Below are 20,300 nucleotides of genomic sequence, written 5' to 3' on the forward strand. Positions count from 1 at the left end.
CCAGGTACCAGGTAAGTGCCTCACTGGGCACTAGATAGCCAGGAAGGAAGGAGCCAGAAGCCCTGCCTTCATGGAAGCAGTAGTTCAGAGGAAGACACAAACTGGAAACAAAGTAAATTAACCAAGAAACAGCCACTTCTCCCTTTTGCTCGCCCCTCCTCATTCTGGTGAATTGCCAGTTCCTTAAGCCCGCCATTCGCCCTTCAGCCCAGGATCTTTGCACTTTCTGTTCCCTCTGGCTGTAGCACACTTCCATGGAAACAGAACTATCTTTTTTTACTTTTCAGCTTAAAATACATTTCCACCAAAGAAGTCTTCCCTGCTGCCCCGTCCAAATTAGACTCCCCTGTGTTTGATCAGTCTCTGCCCTGTTTATCATCCATGGCATTTATAATTCACTTGATTTGGTCCATGTCTCTTGCTCTCTGCCCCCCACCCAGCAATGGGATGATGGAGACCAGGGGCCGCCCTGAGCACAGCTCTGCCCCAGGGTTGGGCATAGAGCGGGTGTTCAATCAACACCAGCTGAACAGAGGGGAGATGAGACTCAAGCTCCAATCCGTGATCCATCCCCATAGATGACCTTGAGCAATTGACCTCTCTGAGGATGGGTTCAGCATGCTCACCCACCACTTCCCTGACCCTGGGGGCTCTCTCCAGACCCCGCATCCGGCCCAGGCACCCACCTTGTGACTGAACGCTGGGATCTGCGTGCAGTGGAGCTTGTGGTTCAGCTCCAGCTTGTAGGCGGCCTCCGAGCTGCTCTCTGCCCATAGCTTCTGGCTGGTGCTGCACTCCTGAGCCAGCTGCTTCGCCTGACCTGTGCAGAGGGCAACCCAGAGACCCCTGCCCTTCCTCTGCCAGGCAGCCCTCCATCCTCATTCCGAGCAGAGGAGTGTCTGGCACAGCCCTGCTTCAGCCAGCCCTCTGGATCTGCCTCAGCTAACATCGCTTATTGGACTCTGCCAACTGCGAGGTTTTAAGAGACAGATTTATGCCCAGCCCCAACACACACAGGGCTTCCCAGGTGGCTTAGATGGTAAAGAATCCTCCTGCAATGCGGGAGACTTGGGCTCAGTCCCTGGATTGGGAAGATCCTCTGGAGAAGGGCATGGCAACCCACTCCAATATTCTTGCCTGGAGAATCCCCATGGAAAGAGGAGCCTGGCAGGCTATGGTTTTTGGGGTCACAAAGAGTCGGACACGACTGAGCAAATAAGCACAGTGCACCCACACACATAGACAGAGTTTTTCTTGTTTTAACGGGCAGGGACTCAGCTCCATTCAAAGCCAATAGAAGACTCTTCAGCTAAGAAGCCATGCGGCGAGGCCAAAACACCCAAGGTGACATTGGCACTTTAGCCTTCGGAGCCACCGCCCCAGGAAAGGGCGCAAGTCCAGCCCCTCCCCAGCTCACCCCCTGTCAGCACACGGGCATACCCCGGAGGCCATACTTGATCCTCAGGTAGCTGGTCCAGAGGTGGCCCCGCCGCTGCAGCTGGCCCAGGGCACGCAGCCCCACGAGCTCCGGCACGGAGAGCTCAACACCCAGGGACACCACCTGCAGCCCGTCCTTCACCTTCTTCTCCAGCAGCGCTGTGGGGAGAGCGGGCGGGGAGACGGCAGGTCCAGTGTGGTCATGGCCCGTGCCCCAGGGGCTGACCCCCCACCCCAGGGTGCCAGGGGAGGAAAGGATGGGGGAGCAGCCCAAGGGGTCCCGGTAGAGCCAACGCCTAAGTCTCTACCAAGGACCATGGACATCAGGGTCGTTGACAGCATTTTCACTGTCCAGCTGGCAACCCCAAAAGTCACTTTGGTGGGTCCAGACCAAAAGGTTTTAAAACAAAACAGAATCAAACAAAAGAGAAATGACAGTGTGTTGATGGTCGTCAGGTAAATTTCACCTTCTGAAACTTGTTTCTGCTACACATTCAGCTCAATCACAGGTATAGCCATGCTGGTTAAGACAATCACAAATGCACAGGCCAGCTGGTCATTGGGGCCAGCCACTCACATCACTCCCTCGGAATTTCCCAGAACACCCCACGAGGAGCACCACCGGGAGGGCTCCACGCCAGCTCCAGCACCAGGGCGGGCGCCTGGTCAGGTGGGTGGGTATCCAGGCCAGGTTGCGTATTCAAAATCCAAACAGCACCCCGTGCAATTTAGGTCAAAAATGCAAAACATGTTTTTTACACATCCTGTAACATGTAATGTGGGTCGGAACCCAGACAGTCCAAAAGGTGCTGGTTTATGGCTCATGGGGCCGGCTATGCGTATTGGAAGGGCATCTGGGGGACTGAGGCAGAGGCTGCGAGCAGATACAAGGTCTGGGTTTTCTGTAAGTGGAATGTCGATATTGGGAGTTGGTGTGATGGGGACTACAAGTGGGGTACTCCGCCCTCCCTTCCTCTCCCGAAGCCTGGTCGCTAAGGAAAGGTGGCAGGAAGGCCCACCTCCCTCCTCCTACCTGACACGTGGGCCTCATCACCCAGCAGGTTGCTCAGTGACACAGAGAAGGCAAGCCGGCTGCCCGCCTGCTGGCTGAGGTTTCCAGTGAGGACCACAGGGCTGCCCGATGTCACCAGTCTCGCCTCCAGCTGGGCCTCAAACCGCTGGGCCTCGCCGCCCACTGCTGGCCACAGGTTGCTCCGGCCCTGGAAAGGTCCCAGCATCACTTGGGGGGACAGGCTCGGCTAACAGGCCCCACCCTGACCGCAAGAACCGGGACTGGACAGAGGGCAGGAGATGGATCCAGGTTAATGGGCTTCTAGGCTGATCCTTCTCAAACTTCTTAAAAAACTGCTCACAATAGGTAAGTGAAAATGAAAGTGTCAGTTGCGCAGGCATGTCCGACTCTTTGCGACCCCATAGACTGTAGCCCACCAGGTTCCTCTGTCCATGGAATTCTCCAGGCAAGAATCCTGGAGTGGGTTGTCATTCCCTTCTCCAGGGGATCTTCCTGACCCAGAAATCAAACCCAGGTCTCCCACATTACAGGCAGATTCTTTACCTTTTGAGCCACCAGGGAATGGGTAATCCCTATTCAAATTCAGACAAAGTATGAATGCCTCTTCCTCACTGCCCCTCTTTCAATCTGTCAGGGACTCTTGGCCAGCTCTCCCTGCAGAATATTCTGGAATCTAACCACTTTGGCCACCTCCACCACTGTCCCGGCTTGCGCCTGCTCATCATGCCTGTGTGGCTGTGACAACCTTCTCCCCGCTCTCCTGGCTCCTGCCCCAGTGACCACGGCGAGCACTTCCATGCATAGGAGATGATGGTACCCCTATCTTCTTCAGGGTAAGAGCCAAAGTCCTTGCAAAGGTCAACAAGGTCCAGTGGTTAAGAATCCACCTCCCAACGTGGGAGGGGACGTGGGTTCGATCCTGATCAAGGAACTAAGATCCCACATGTTGCAGGGCCACTAAGTACATGAGCCACAACTCAAGAGCCCACACTCTGCAACTAAGACCCGATGCAGCCGCATAAACAAACACATAAATAAATATTTTAAAAACAACAACGAGCCAGAATTTCCCTGGAAGTCAGCCACGCAGCCCTGGCCAGAAAGCAAACAGCACAAGGAAGGACCCCCGGCAGGTAAGACACATAGATGACCCCAAACATACTATACGTCTCCACGATTGAGCTTTGTCCAGAGAACCCATAGCAGCTGCAGCTGTCATCTTTGATGGCTGTGCCGACTGTAGACCCATCCTACAGACCTCTCTGCTGGCTGCCAGCTGATCTGATTACCCAAAAGATGAAACAACGGCCTCACTGTTCTCAGACTGTCCACTGCTTTAGGTTGTTGTTCAGTCACCCAGTCGTGTCCAACTCTTTGTGGCCCCATGGACTGCAGCACGCCAGGCTTCCCTGTCCATCACCAACTCCCAGAGCTTGCTGAAACTCATGTCCATCAAGTCGGTGATGCCATCCAACCACCTCATCCTCTGGTGCCCCCTTCTCCGCCTGCCCTCAATCTTTCCCAGCGTCAGGGTCTTTCTCTCTTGTAAACCCTGTTTTGCCTTTGCTTCTTGACAACAGTCACAAATGAGTGTCTTCTGCTTACTCTTTGGCAAAGCCTTACATGATCTGTCCCATCACTTTTCTGTCCCGTCTCCTGTGCTGGTCCAACCACACGGGGCCTCAGGCAGTGCTTCTGACATCCTGCACGCATCCCTGCCCCAGGACCTTTGCACATGCTGGGCCCACTACCTGCAGTATCCTTCCCCCAGTGACCCACATGGCTCTCTTCTGCACATTCCTTACATCTTTGCTAAAGGTTATCTCCTCAGTCAGGCTTACCCTGTCAGCCTGTTTAAAACTGAAGCCAAGGGGCTCCCCTGGCAGTCCAGCGGCCAAGACCCTGCACTCCCAATGCTGGGGGCCCAGGTTCTATTCCTGGTTAGGGAACTAGATCCTACATTTCACAACTAAGAGTCAGTGCAGCCAAATGAATAAATAAAAAACTGGTGCCAACTTTCAGGCCCTTCTTCTCACATAATCCAGACCCCTGTATCTAGCTCATCGATTCCCTTTTCTTACAGCGCTTACATCCACCTATCACCACGATTTGCTTATGTATTTTATGATCTCTCCCATGAGAATGTAAGTTCCAACTTCCTGGTACATTGTAGGTACTTAATAAACAGCTACTGAATAAATGAATAAAGACAATGGAAAATATAGGTTTCATTCCCCTTCCTGGTTGCCCAGTCTCTCTCAAAGGCAACCACCATCCCTGCATCTGTGCATCTTCCAGAGACAGCATGGGCCTACAGACATAAGTCTGTCTGTGTGTACACACACGTGTGTACATACGTGTGTATACATGTGTACTTAATCACACACGCATGCTGCCTCTTGCTCTGCACAAAAATAGACACCGGCTCTCCACTCCGCTCCACTTCTCTCACTTCATGATGTGTCTGGCTGATGTTTCTCTCCAGTCTGTATCAGGAGCTGCTCGGCAGTCAGCTGTAGCTTTTGCAAAGTGCAGCCTGTAAATAGCGTGATCATAGAATTTCTCATCCAAACCAGGACACTTATCAGTTAAAGGGACCACTAACCAGGGACTTCCCTGGTGGTCCAGTGGCTAAGATTCCACGCTCCCAATGCAGGGGGTCCTGGGTCAGGGAACTGGGTTCCCATATGCTGCAACTAAAGATTCTGCAAGCCACAGGAAAGATCGGAGATCCCGTGTGCACCAGCTAAGACTCAGTGCAGCCAAATAGATAAATATATTTTTGAAAAAAGAGAGAGAGGACCAGTAATCATAGCTGAGCTGGATCAATAGTAACCCAGGACTTAGGAATGCTCTATCATTGCACACACAGGGGAGAGGGCATTGAAATCTAACACTCTCCACGCCGTCCTTAAAGCCCATAAACTCTCAGAGTTGAGCCCAGCATTTCTGCTTTGTATTTCTGAGTTCATCTGCCTTAGCCTTCTCATTTCCTGTGGGCTTACCAAGAGGACTAAAAGAGAGACCCAGGGTCAAAGTCACATGTGTCCCCTGCCCATCCTAGAAAAGGCTTTGGAAAGTTCTGAAGCTCCAGCTGTTACCACTATCGCGATAGGTCTGAGGCAGCTAGAACTGGAGTTTCTCTAAAGGCCAATGCTTCCAGGCTGCAGACAGCCCTCTGGAGAGCAGCAGGCAGGCCTACAGGGAAGGGCAGGCAATTAGCACTCGTGTGCTTAGCAAAGTGGGATTGATTCGAGGGCTCCTGGGAGCCCTGCAATGACGCATAGTCTCCGCCAGCAAGCAGCTGGGGTTCTAAGAGGAAGATGCTCTCCCCTGACACTTGGTCTTCGCACCCGGACAGGAAGCAGATTTGGGAGCTGAGAGTGTGTTCATCCAGCAAAAATTCCAACCCTGGCTCTAATTTTCAACTCGGACCTCTCTGAGAATCCACTGGAGACGGATACAGAACAACCAGACTCATGGCCAAAGGGGCCCAGAGGTCCCCCTTGGCAGGAGCGAGCCTCCAGCTGTTCTCTTTATCCTTTTTGGAGTCACAGACCTGCTTGAGCATCAGCTGGAAGGTCTAAACCCTCTCCCCAGAAGGAGGACAGACACAAACTTCTGCACAATTGCAGGGGCTTCAGAGGATCCACTGAGTCCCATCTAGGTCCTCCAGGTTGAAAACCTTAAAAAGTACCCATAGGGCTTCCTTGGTGGCTCAGTGGTAAAGAATTCACCCACTAATGCAAGGGACACAGGTTTGATTTCTGGTCTGGGAAGAACCCACAGTGGTGAAGCGACGCAGTAGCGTGTCACAACTACCGAGCCTGTGCTCTAGGGCCCAGGAGACACAACAAGAGAAGCCTCCACACTGCAAATCGAGAGTAGTCCCTGCTCCCCGCAGCTAGAGAAAAGATCACACAGCTACAAAGGGCCAGCACAGTCAAAAATAAACAAACAGATGTTTTTAAAAAACTGAAAGGTTTTTCAAATCTATAATATTATGAGCTGAACTGTGCTCCCCTCCAAAGCTAACCGCCAGGACATGTGAGGGTGACCATATTTGTAAACAGGATCTTTGCAGACAAAGGCAGGATGAGGTCATTTGTGTGGACCTTAATCCAGCCTGACTGGGAAACTTACAAAAAGAGAGATGTGGCCACAGATATCTGCAGAGGGCAGACAATGAGGAGACAAGGGGGAAGACAGCCACTTACAAGCCAAGGAATCCCCAAGGCTACTAGAAACCAGGAGAGAAGCATGGATTAGAGCCTTAGCAGGAACCAACTCTGCCAGCACCTTGATTTTGAACTTCCAGCCTCCAGAACTGTGAGAGGATTTCCATTGTTCAAGCTCCCGAAAATTCAGGGTGCTTTGATAGAGCAGCCCTGGAAAACTCACACAGATTTCTCGGTGTGTGCCTTAACATTTCTTCTGGAAATCTGGGGAGTAGCACTCTTTGACTTACTATTTTATACCTTTGTCTACGCTGGATTTTTTAAAGCATGCTCCTCTGTTACTGTTATTACCAATTTTTGACATTGATGGTGGTAAGATCTGAACCCATTTTTTTCTTTTTCATACTAGATGGTACTAGTAGGTGGAGGGAGAAGAACAGCTAAAGCGCCAAAGGAGGGACTTCCCTGGTGGTCCAGTGGTTAAGACTCTGCCTACCAACACAGGGGGTTGGGGTTCAATCCCTGGTCAGGAAACTAGATTCCACATTCCTCGGGGCAACTGAACCCACACACCACAACTGAAAGGTCCTGCTTGCCACAGTGAAGATCCCATGTGACACAACTAAGGCCCAACAAGTAAACAAATATTTTTATAAAAATCCACCTTCCAATGCAGGGGACATGGGTTCGATCCCTGGTCAGGGAACTAACATCCCACATGCCACGGGGCAACTAAGCCTACACCCCACAACTACAGAGTCCCTGCGTCGTAACAGAAGATCCCCCCATATGATGCAGCAAAGATCTCTAGTGCCACAACTAAGACTCAGTGCAGCAAGCAAATTAAGTAAGTAAATAATTAAAAAAAAAAAAAAAAACCACCAAAGGAGGTGGTGATAAGCAAGCACGGATTGGGACCGGAAGTGTCCTGGGAGGTGGCAGGTGTCGACACCAGGGGTTTGAGGACGGGGTACAAACCTTGATGTAGTAGACGTCCCTTTCATCCAGGATCAACTCCAGGTGACCCATGCGGGCCCTCTGGACAGTCTCGATCTTTCCTGGGAGACAAAAATGAGAGTTTAGAGACCGGGGTTCAACATCCTGGATCCACCTCCGGGGTCGGCTGGGGGATGTCCTCCTGGCTTCCTATTCTCTGAGCCCCGGGGTCCTCATCCATTAAATGGGGCTCTATGTAGTGCCGACCTCAGAAGGTGGCTGAGGAGTCCACAGTGAGCAGGCTGTATCTAGCCCATGGATCCAGCCTGTGGCTGGGGGCAGGGTGATGGGGGACCACTGTCTTACCATCCAACTCGATTCTCTTCTTGGGATGGAGAAGCTTGAGACGGAACTTCCCCTGAGGCCAGCTGTAGCTGACGTCAACCCCGACGTCCCTGGGCACTTCTGATCCGGGCGTGCCCATGAAGATGTGAGCTGAGGCTTCCTGAGGGAGCCAGCAGTCCTTCTGGAAACACAGCAGAGTCCTCGAGACTGAGAACCCATCCAGGCCCCACCTGAAGAAAACCTGAGTTCCGGGCTTCCCCCATCGCTCAGTGGTAAAGAATCTGCCTGCCAGGGCAGGAGACACTGGTTCCATCCCTGGTTCAGGAAGATCCCACAAGCCGCGGAGCAACAAAGCCTTTGAGCCACAACGACTGAGCCTGTGCTCTGGGGCCCGGGAACTGCAACTCCTGAGGCCACATGCTGCAACTCCTGAAGCCCAAACACTCTAGAGCCCATCTACTCTAGATCCGAAACAAGAGGAGCCACTGCGGTGAGAAGCCCAAGCTCGGCAACTAGAGAATAGCTCCCGCTCGCTGCAACCAGAGAAAAGCAATGAAGACCCCAAAATAAATAAACGCATGTTTCCAAAAGAAACACCAAAACCTGAGTTCTTATGGTCATTCTTGTCCTCGAAAGACAAGAACCCTAAAAGCAGGAGTCTGGGGCTGTATGTCCTGGAGGAGAGTCCTACAGGAGAACTCAGGACCACAGGAACAGGCTCTCAGTAGAGGATCAGCTGCAACACACACCTGCCTGGACCCCCCGGGGCCCCTTCACCAGCTCAGCCTGCTCATCTCCCAGCTTCTGTGTGCTTTGCTTTAAAAAAAAAAAAAAAAATTTTTATTTTGTATTGGGGTGTAACTGATTAACAACGTTGTGAAAGTATCAGGTGGAGAATGAAGGGACTCAGCCATACATATACATGAATCCATTCTCCCGCTAACTCTTCTCCCCTCCAGGCTGCCACAGAACATTGAGCAGAGTTCCCTATGCTGTTCGGTAGATCCTTGTTGGGTGCCCATTTTAAACATAGCTGTTTGTCCATGTCCATCCCTAACTGCATCCCTATCCTTCCCGCTGGCAGCCATAAGCTTGTTCTCAGCCTGTGAGTCTGTTTCTGTTTTGTAAGTTAAGTTCATTTGTGTAACTTCTTTTTGGATTCCATATAAGGGATGTCACATGATGGTTCTCCTTCTCTGACTTACTTCACTGTGTGATAATCTCTAGGTCTACCCAGGTTACTGCAAATGGCATTACTTCATTCTTTTTAAATGGCTGAGTAATAGTCCATTATATATATATGTACCACATCTTTATCCATTCCTCTGTTGATGGACATTTAGGTTGCTTCCAAGTCTTGGCTATCATAAACAGTGATGCAATGAACATCGGGGTCTGTGTACTTTGCTCCTAATGCCAGGCACCTGTGACCTCCAGAACATTCCCTCCAGCAAAGGAGGGAAAAACATCTGGCTGCTTAGCCCCCAGGGGTCCAAACTCTGCAACGTAAGTCCTGCTCCACGGCTGAGCAGGGTTCAGGCTGATGCTGCCACCTCACCTGCCACCCACCCCCCCCCACTCAGCTTCTTTCCTATCCCCACCCTCTTTTCTCCACCCTCTTACTGGGTCCTCCTGGAGTCTTTTCTTCATCCATCACTTTTACCCAAAGCCTTGTCTCTGGTCTGCTTCTGGGAAAATGCAGCTTAAGGTATGAGCTCTCCTTAATATCCTGCACCATCGTACGTTCACTCAGAACCAACTAACGTTCACTGCTGTGTGCGAGGCACCGTTGCAGGCACAGGGAGTGCAGCCAAGTGATGTACGAGGGATATCCTGCCCTCCGGGCACCTACACTCGCAGGACCTCCAGACACAGAGGTGAGACGGCAGCTGGGGGCCGTGAGCGCTCCGCTGACAAACTCGGAGTCGGGGTCACTGTTCTGGACTGGGTGGTCAGGGAGGGAAGTTGTTGCTGAGGAAGGGGTGCATTTGATGAGACCAGAAGGCAAGTGGATGTCTAGGAAAGAGTGTTCCAGGCAGAGGAAATAGCCAGTGCAAAGGCCCTGGGGCAGCAATGTGCTTGGCATTTAATTAAAAGGAGGTCAGTGTGTCTGGAGAGTGGTGATACTGGTTAAAAAGTGGGGAGATGGGGAGGAGAGACTGGCATGGCTGGATCATTGAAAGCCTGTCGGTCAGGGTGCTCGGCTCCTACTCAGAGGGAAAGGAGTCCTGAGCAGAGGATGGACACAATCCTTTAGGGATTTTGGAAGGTCTGTCTGGCTGCTGGTGGAAAACACATGGAAAAGAGACAGGAGTGGGAACTGGGAGGTCAGATAGGAGGCTGTTGAGTGTCCGTCCTGTGCCAGGTGCTGGGGATCCAGGCGTGAGAAAGGCACCAGATCTGTTCCCAGGAACTGAGTGACTAGTGGGGAAGACAGATCTTAATTAACCGGCTTCAGTAGTGAACACAAATGGGACCAAAAGAGAAGAAACACCGTCCCCTTAGAGCATGTAACAAACGAATATGGCCACTTCAGGGTAATCAGGGCAGGCTTCACTGAGGAGGTGACCTCTTGAATGGAGCTCTGAAGGTTGATTCAGAGTTAACAAACCAACAAGATGTGCAAGGGTCCTGAGGCAGGAGGGGAACTACAGCAGGACAAGCCCAGTCCAACAGGTCCAGGGAGGAGGCCCCCTGTCTTTACAATGATGCTGAAGGCTGACCCCGGAGTAGAAGACCTAGGGAGCTCCTGAATCTGGATGAGAAAGAAGAAGGTTCCCTAGGGCCTACCTGGGGGCGGAGGGTGTAGGCAGCTTCCAGTAGATACTGTTGGAGCCCCTGGTCCTGCTTCTTCAGGGTCACGGCTGTGAAGACAGGCAGCCAGAGCAGGTAGGGCTGGTCGGGCGCCGGCCAGCACATCTCAGCGCAGAGCTGCCAGCCCCAGGTGTGGGATGCTGTGAGGAGGGGAGCAGGCAGCACCCGTCAGGAGAGAGCTGAGGGCTCCGGGCGGGGCCACGGACGCTCCCATCAGCAAAGAAAGAGCATCTCCACATTCTTTGGAGAAAGAGTATTATTTAGTCATTAATCATATGAGGTGGTGCTGTGTAGACCAGGGTTTCTCAGCTTTGGCATTCTCAACACGTGGCCTGGATAATTCCTTGTTGCAGGGACTGCCCTGGGCTCGACCCACTAGACGCCTTCAGCACCTCCCACACCAGTATGATGTCTCCAGACATTGCCAACTGTCCCCTGGCTGGGGGGGAGGGTCAAAATCACCCCTGGTTTAGGACCCCTCATGTAGACTATCAGAATATCCAGCAGTATGATATAGGACACAGGCTCTGGAGCAAGAAAGCCTGGATCCGATTCCTGTTCTGCCAATGCCCAGCTGTGTGACTTTGGGCAAGTTACCTAACATCTCAGTGCTTTGGTGTTTCTCATCTGTCCCTTGGGACTGAAAATAGATCCAGGCCCATGGTGTAGCTGGGAGGATTTATAGCTCAGTGAGTGTTCAGGACACTGTTTAGCCTAAAGGAGTAACTTAAGCAGGCCCCTCCCCCGCAAATGATTGCAAGATCTGCGGCTGTTTGATCTACCTCCTTCTCTTCCTTCTCAATTTTGTTGCCTTTCACCTGATGCTATCATCAAAGAGTTGTCTTATTCTATTACAATATGCAGTTCAGGACTTCCCTGGTAGTCCAATGGTTAAGAACCCACTTGCCAATGCGGTGGACACAGGTTTGATCCCTGAGTCGGGAAGATCCCACATGCCATGGAGCAACTAAGCCCGAATGCCACAACTGTTGACCCCATGTGCTGACACTCCTGAGTCTCTGTTTTGGGGCCCTCACTCTGCAACAAGAGAAGCCGCCAGAGTGAGAAGCCCACGCGCCACAAGAAACAGCAGTCCCCACTCACCGCAGCTGAAGAAAGTCTGCGTGCAGTGGCCAAGACCCAGCGCAGCCAGAAATACATGCATATATACATATGTAAAAAAGGAAATGCCAAAAAATCTACTAAAAAATGCCCTTCCTTACAGACTTCAAAAGTTACGGGATATCTCGGTATTTTACCAAACCAGGCGTTGGCAAGCATTTTCAGTAAATGGCCAGATGGTAAATACTTGAGGTTTTGCTGGTCACACATCCATGACCGCAGTTTGCTGTTACTCAGCTCTGCTGTTGTTGAAGAAAAGCCACAGACAACGAGAGTGGCTCTGCACCAATAAAACTTCATTTCTGGGCACTGAAATATGAATTTCACAAATTTCTCACATGTTCTGAAATAGTCTTCTTTTGATTACTTTTTCAGCATTTGGAAATGTAAAAGTCTATTCTTAGTTCAAAGGCCATTATAATAAGCCATCCTCCTACTGTTGGACATTTGAGTTGCTGCCTATTTTTTTTTCTCTGTAAATAATGATGCAACAAACATCTCTGTGCATTCGGCACTTTTAAAGCGATTTTGGCTTATTTTCATAAGGTATAGGGAAGGCTTCCCACATGGTGCTAGTAAGGAACCCACCTGCCAATGCAGGAGGCACAAGAGACGTGGGTTCAATCCCTGGGTCGGGAAGGTCCCCTGGAAGAGGTAATAGCAACCCACTCCAGTATTCCTGCCTGGAAAATTCCATGGACAGAGGAGCCTGGCGGGCTACAGTCCGTGGGGCCACAAAGAGTCAGATACGACTGAATAACTGAACACAAAAAGTCTAGACACAGCATCACTGTGTTAAGGGGCATAAGTACTTCAGGGCCGAAGAGTAGCTCTGGAGTTTGGAGCTGTTATCTTACCCTTCAGCCCCGAGATGCCCATCTTGGGACAATGACACCGAGGGCCTGCTGGCACCCACCTTCCTTGCTGGTACAGGACTGGGCCTCGGAAGGGCTGGGAACGTGACTGAGGCTCCTCACGCCATCCCCAGTGATGAGATACAGCTGAGAGCTGGGTGGGAAGGGAGGGAAGTGTGGTGAGTCATTGACATTCATCCATAAAACCACCAGGGCAAGGTGCTGGGGCAGGTCCCACCAGGAACAGGACAGGCCTTTGGGGCACCTGGCACGCTGGTGGGGGAGTCAGTCCATGAATACAGAGGGTGACAAGCGCTATGAAAAACCTAAAATATGGGATGGCATGGGCATAGCATCCACCTTGGGGACACAGCAAGGCGTTGGTTAGATGGGGGGTTTGGAGGGGACATTCTGCAGAGGTAATATATGGTCAGAGAATCAAAGGATGAGAAGCAGCTGGCATCCCAGAGGGAGTGGCAGGTGCAAAGGCCCTGGGGTGAGAATAAAGGGGGCTCTTTAGGAACCACCAACAAAAGGGAGGTGAGGGGGTCAGAATGGAATGGAGGGAGTGAGGGGGGAAGTAGTGGCAGGAGACGGGTGAGGGAGTGGGCAGAGCCTCCATCGGGCAGGGCAAGCATGTTAGCTGGGTTATCCTGGAAGCAAGCAAGGGATTTTAAACAGGGGAGGGGGAGCATGACAGGATTTAATTGACAAGTAAAAGGAGACCCCACTGGCCGCCGCCCAAAGAGGGTCAGGTGGGCAACGGTGCCTCCAGCAAGGGAAGGGAGGAGGTGGAGGTGGGGGCAGTCTGGCTTCTCCTATTGTCTCTGAATCCACTGTTCTCTAAGTATCACCTCTCCAGGACGCTGGGGACAAGCAGACCCCAGGAGGGGCCCCCGGAAAGATCTGAGCATTGTGGGAGTCCCCCATCTCGGTCTCCTTCAGACCCTATCACAGACACACCCACCCTACCCTGACATACACACACACACACACACACACACACACACACACGATACACCCCACTCACTGCCATGGGCACACTGTCTCACAAACACGCCCACAGACATGCAATCACATACACAGACTCACAGGCATGCACACTCTCACAGACAGACACACCCACGCCAGCGCCCACCCTGGCTCACACACAGACACATTCACAGGTTCCCTCCCAGGGTGTGGGAACCCACCTGAAGCGGAGCAGCTCCACAACCTCTTCCGGTGTGTTTAGATGCACCCTGAGGTCTTGGCCCTTCCTCGCCTGGATCCCACCATCCAGGCTGGCAGTGCCGCGGACACCAGTCACCCACCTCAGCCCGGCCTGCCCCAGGGCACCCACTGTGCCCATCTGCACTGAGATCTGGAGCAGGGCGCTAAGGAAGAAGCACATGGCTGCAGCCTATGGCCCCAGGCAACAGCCAAACCAGTGCCAACCCATGCACCACCCACGACACCCTGTCAGCTTCACTTCATGGTCCTGAGTCAGAGCGGCCCCTCCACCACGGCCATCACTGACCACACACTCCACATGGGCCAAGCACTCTATACCTTGCCATCAAACCCTCACCATCATTAGCCCCATTTAACAGACAGACAAACCGAGGCTCACAGAGGTGACACCACCTGCATGGGTTCCACAGCTGGGACATGGAACAGCCAGTCTGGAGTCCTGGTTGTCAGAGTCCAAGCCTAAGGTCTCTGTGCCCAACAAAAGGCAGCACAGGACACCCACATTACCCCTGTTGGACCCAGAAACCAAACACAGGTCAACTTAATGACTGGGAGAGTCGCCCAGTAGGCCTGGGACAGCTGATCATTGTTCCGCTCAAAATCCTTGATGCCGTGTGGCCCTGGGTCAGCTGTGCACTCACTATGAGTCTCAATTTCCTTAACCCTTAGTGGGAATAAGAAAAGTGTCCACCTTGTGTGTGGTCACGTGGGTTCCTGTACCTTAAATGCTCCTCCCTCTCCTTCTCCTCCCACCCTCTCCCCCAAGAGGCAGAGGGGGCAGAGGGAAGAGCGGGGCTGTGACGCGAGCTGTGAATCCCAGCTGCTGTGCTACCTTGGGCATGGGGGCTGTACCTTGCTGAGCCTCAGTCTTCCCATCTGTAAAGTGGGCACATCTGCCCACTAAGATCTCCTTAGTTTCTTGGCACGAAAAACACTCCATCTACAGTAGCTGGTATGAAGGTATTCAGCAGAGCAGGGCTCCCCCCCGCCCCCAGCCCATACTGATGTCCCAACTCTCTGCAGGGGGAGGCCCTGATCCACCTATCTCCCCCAGATCCGAGGAGCCAGTTACCTGGGCTTGACATAACCATTCACAGAGAAATCTGAGCGCTGCTGGAAGTCGGCTGTCCCTCGGACCCGGATGTTGATGGCCGCCGAGACGTTGAGGGTCAAGCGGGCTGGGAGGCCAGACATGGTGGGAAAGGTGAGCTCCTCCATCGCTAGGTTCAGCCTCCGCTTCACCTGCACCTCCTGGCCCTGCAGTCAGAGGACCGTAAGGGTGCACGTGACCCCTCACTCACCCCTCACAACCCTCAGACGGAACCTCATCACTGCCCCCAGTTTCCAGACAAGAAAACAGAGCCCCCAAACAGATAACATAACCCAGCCAAGCCCATGTAGCTAGAAACTGGCAGAACTGGTGTTTGAACCAAGATAGGTTACTGTAGGTCATAGTCAGAGGTCAGGCATCCAGGACCATCCAAGGTGTGGGCCCTGCTAGCATACCTGGTTCAGAGCACTTAATGCCAGGCACACTCCACTTTGTGGCATTGTTACCACACTGAGTCATTTGATTCAACAGCTCTATGAAATAGATATTCTTATTACGATTCTAGCATGCCCATTTCACAGATGCAGAAACTGAGGCTATGGTAAATTCAACAATAGGCCCAAAGCGGTAAGCAGTGCAGCCAATTTTTGAGCTTGGGCAGTCTAGTTCGAAATTTCACACTCTTGAGTTTGAAGGTTAGTACTCCACCAAAGCATCAAAGGAAACATCATCAGCTCAGAGGGCAGGGAAGGGTCAAGCCCAGCCTGAGGTACCTTCAGGAGTTTGATGGCAAGCTCAGCCAGGTTCAGGGACTGGCGCGTCACGTGGCTCCCCATCGCCCCACAGTTCACAAAGCTCAGCTCATGCCCGAACACCTTCATGCTCAGCTGACACTTCAGCGCCTGCCTCTCCCTGCGCCTCTGGGCCACCTGTGACCAGGAACAGGTCTGGCTTAGCTGGGCAAGGCACCTGGACCTCGGGAGGGGGAAGGGCAGCTGGAGAGAAAGGTCAAGGGCTTGTGGGGTTCAGAACAGGGCTTGCAAAACTCATGGTCCAGAGGCAGAACCTACGAATATATTTTCTTAGACCTGCACAGTCTACCCAACACCCAATGCAATGTGTGTGTGTGTGTTTTAGTAAATAATAGAGGCTTTTAAAAATCCAGGCTGAATGTGACCCAGCAATAGAGCCAGACAAAGCTACAATTCAAAAAGACAGATGCACCCCAGTGTTCACTGCAGCGCTATTCACAATAGCCAAGACATGGAAGCACCCTACTTTATCCATCAGCAGAGTAATGGATAAAGACGGGGTACATATATACAATGGAATACTACTCAACCACCAAAGAGTGAAATAATGCCCTTTGCAGCAACGTGGATGAACCTAGAGAGTGTTATACTGAGTGAAGTAGGTCAGAGACATATGAAAATATCAAATGATATCACTTACATGTGGAATCCAGAAAAATGATACTAAAGTGAACTTATTTCCAAAGCAGAAAGAGTCACAGATATAGAAAAGAAACTTATAGCTACCAGAGGGAAAAGGGGGGGGGGTGGATAAACTGGGAGACTGAGATTAACACATACATACTGCTACATATAAAATAGATAATTAATAAGTACCTACCCTATATAGCACAGGAAACTCCACTCAATACTGTTAATAACCTATATGTGAAAAGAATCTAAAAAAGAGTAGATTATATATAGGGGCTTCCCTGGTGGCTCAGCTGGTAAAGAATCCGCCTGCAGTGTGGGAGACCTCGGTCCGATCCCTGGGTTGGGAAGATTCCCTCGAGGAGGGCATGGAAACCCACTCCAGTATTCTTGCCTGGAAAATCCCCATGGATAGACGAGCCTGGAAGGTTACAGTCCATGGGGTCACACAGAGAGTCCGACATGGCTGAGCAACTAAGAACAGCACATACATATACGGAAAACTGAGTCACTTTGCTGTAAGCCTGAAACTAACACTATATTGTAAATCAACTACGAAAGTGAAAGTCGCTCAGCCGTGTCTGACTCTTTGCGACCCCATGAACCATACAGTCCATGGAATTCTCCAGGCCAGAATACTGGAGTGCGTAGCCTTTCCCTTCTCCAGGGGATCTTCCCAAGCCAGGGATCGAACCCAGGTCTCCCACATGGCAGGCAGATTCTTTACCAGTTGAGCCACAACTATACTCCAATAAAAATTTTTAGAAAAAGTTGCAAAGCTAGTACAGAGAGCTCCCATGTACCTCACCCTGTTTCCTCCACTGTTAGCATCTTACGTGACCAAGATGCACAGTGAAAACGAGGAAACCAACACGAGCGTGTTATTAACTAAACCACAGACTTTATTCAGATTTCACCAGTTTTTCCATTCCATCCTCTTTCTGTTCCAGGAGTCAGTCCAGTACCACATAGAGTTTAGTATCATGTCTCTTCAGTCTCCTCTGGTCTGTGACAGTTTCTTGGTCTTTATTTTTCATGCAGTAAGTGTTCTTAAAAAATTTATTTCTACTATTTAAAACCTGGGAGATTTTATGCAAAATCCAGATACCCAGCTTCTCAAAGAAAAGAGAAACATTGGCCTGTCTCCCACTGCCTCGCAGTCTCCCCCTCCCCAAAAGGGCAACAGGCATTCAGAACTGAGCGGTGGCTGCCAATGACCCGAGGCCTGAGCTGCAAGCCTGTCTACCACAGTCCCCACCACGCCCTGCTGTCTCTCCAATGCTCAGGCCAAGGACTACGGTCACTCACCACTGCGCTTGTGCAAAATATATCCTGCAAAGTGAATATATATCAAAAGCGAGAAAACAGGACTTCCCTGGTGGCACAGTGGTTAGGAATCCGCCTGCCAAGGCAGGGAACACAAGTTCAATCATTGGTCCAGGAACATTTCACATGCCATGGAGCAACTAAGCCAACGCGTCCCAACTACCGAGCCCATATGCTGCAACTACTGAAGCCCGCACACCTGGAACCTGGGCTCCGCAACAGGAGAAGCCACTCCAGTGAGAAGGCCGAGCACCGCAATGAAGAGTAGCCCCCACTCGCCACAACTAGAGAAAGCCCGCACAGTAACGAAGACCCAGAGCAGCCAAAAGTTAATTTGATTAAAAAAAAAAAAAAAAAAAACAGTTTTTAAAGAAACCTAAAAAAAAAAAAAAAAGCCTTAAAAAAAGTGAGAAAATAATAGACCAACTGTGTTATGCTAAGAAATTGTGGGACTGTGATTCTAAGAAAAAACATTTATATCCAGCCCACAACCCTCATTCAAGTTGCTTACTGGCCCCAGATTTAGTCCAAGAGGCTTTTAAGAGCAGGGACCACGCTCTGATCATCTCTGTGTTCCTGGGCTGTGTTGAGGTCACAGCTGATGGTTAGTAAACGAGTGAACACGTAAGGAAATGCTTCAGCCACTACCTTGATCACCCCCGGATATACATGGAAATGACATTTATGAGAACAAAAAGGTACTAACAACCTCAGTACCCATTGGTGGGTAAAAGGTCATGTAAAGTAAGGTCCCCCCCCCAAGAAAGGGTATTAAAATGTTTGCATACAGTAAGTTTTCAGTAAGAAAAATACTCAAGTAGTAGTATCAAGTAAGAAACCAAAGGAAACTCACATATACACACACTCCCTGCCCAGCAAGTCCACTCCTAGGTACGCGTGGAACAGATGTATGCACATACATTCACCAAAGAGACATGTACAAGAATGCACTACCCGTAATAAGCCAGAAACTGGCTTTAAAAATGGACAAGGAAATTGTCAACAGTAAATGGATAGCCCATCAAAAGTAACTGGATAAAGCAACTGTGGTATGTTCACACCATGGAATGCTATAAGCAAGGACAATAAACAAGCTGTAAGTACACACAGCAACACAGATTGATCTCACAAACACACTTTAAGCAAAAGAAGTCAGACACAAAAAAGAGGATGTGGACAGCATTATTCACAATCGTCCTAAGATGGGAACAACCCGAAAGTCCATCAGTGGGTAAAGGCACATGCAAAATGTGGTTCATCCATACAATGAATATCATCCAGCCTTAGGAAGGAATGAAGCACTAAATCAGACCCAAAGGTCAATGGAACATGTTAGAGAGCCCAGAAATAAATTCACATACCTAAGATCAATCTATGACAAAGGACACAAGAATATACATTGGAGAAAAGACAGTCTCTTCAGCAAGTGGTGCTGGGAAAGCTGTATAGCTACTTGTAAATAAATGAAGTTAGTACACACTCACATCGTACACAAGAATAAACTCAGAATGGCTTAAAGGCTTAAACATAAGACATGACACCATATAACTAGAATACAGGCAAAACATTCTCTGACATAAATCATAGCAATGTTTTCTTAGGTCAGTCTCCCAAGGCAAAATAAATAAAAGGGAAAATAAACAGGACCTAACAAAACTTAGAAGATTTTGCACAACAAAAGAAACCATAAACAAAAAAAGAGAATCTACAGACTGAGGGAAAATATTTGCAGATGATGCAACCGACAAAAGATTAATTTCCAAAATACATAAATAGTTCTCACAGCTCAGTATCAAAACAACCTAGTCATAAAATAGGCAGAAGACCTAGAGAGACGTTTCTCCAAAGAAGACATACAGATGGCCTAACAGGCACATGAAAAGATGCTCAATATCACTAATTATTAGAGAAATGCAAATCAAAACCACTTCATACCATGCATCTTCATGTTTGTAGCAGCAACAGCCAAGATATGGAAACAAAGTGTCTATTGAGAGATAAATGGATAAAGAAGATGTGGGACACACACACAGACAATGGAATACTAACTACTCAGCCATAAAAAAGAATGAAATAATGTAATCTGCAGCAACATGGATGGACCTAGAGATCATCATACTACGTAAAGTCAGACAAAGACAAACATCGTATTATATTACTTACATGTAGAGTCTAAAAAATTATGTAAATGAACTTATTTACAAAGCAGAAAGAGACCCACAGACATAGAGAGCAAACTTATCGTTACCAAAGGGCAAAGGGGGTGGGGAGGGATAAATTAGGAGTTTGGGATTAACATATACACAGCAGTATATATAAGATAGATAAACAACAAGGACTTATTGTACAAAAGTGAAAGTGATAGTCACTCGGTAGTGTCTGACTCTTTGCAACCCCATGGACTATATAGCCCACCAGGCTCCTATGTCCATGGAATTCTCCAGGCAAGAATACTGGAGTGGGCTGCCATTTCCTTCTCCAGGGGATCGTCCTGAAACAGGGATAAACCCAGGTCTCCTGCACTGCTAG

The 20,300-nt window shown here is 50.2% G+C and overlaps 1 protein-coding gene across 1 annotated transcript in view; it reads right to left on the reverse strand.

Moving 5' to 3' along the window:
* The window catches only part of LOC110129295 (uncharacterized), a 153,298-nt gene that overhangs the window by 103,611 nt on the left and 29,387 nt on the right, over nucleotides 1-20,300 (reverse strand). The window contains exons 16-25 of the mRNA XM_070461127.1: nucleotides 15,777-15,932; nucleotides 15,025-15,209; nucleotides 13,913-14,095; nucleotides 12,782-12,873; nucleotides 10,720-10,883; nucleotides 7,951-8,110; nucleotides 7,627-7,706; nucleotides 2,471-2,657; nucleotides 1,441-1,596; nucleotides 687-820 (exon numbers count right to left, since the gene is read on the reverse strand). Of these exons, the coding sequence (XP_070317228.1) occupies nucleotides 687-820; nucleotides 1,441-1,596; nucleotides 2,471-2,657; nucleotides 7,627-7,706; nucleotides 7,951-8,110; nucleotides 10,720-10,883; nucleotides 12,782-12,873; nucleotides 13,913-14,095; nucleotides 15,025-15,209; nucleotides 15,777-15,932 (1,497 nt within the window). The remainder of the gene's footprint in view (nucleotides 1-686; nucleotides 821-1,440; nucleotides 1,597-2,470; nucleotides 2,658-7,626; nucleotides 7,707-7,950; nucleotides 8,111-10,719; nucleotides 10,884-12,781; nucleotides 12,874-13,912; nucleotides 14,096-15,024; nucleotides 15,210-15,776; nucleotides 15,933-20,300) is intronic.

Source organism: Odocoileus virginianus, chromosome 33, assembly GCF_023699985.2.
Source record: "Odocoileus virginianus isolate 20LAN1187 ecotype Illinois chromosome 33, Ovbor_1.2, whole genome shotgun sequence".
Lineage (NCBI taxonomy): Eukaryota > Metazoa > Chordata > Mammalia > Artiodactyla > Cervidae > Odocoileus > Odocoileus virginianus.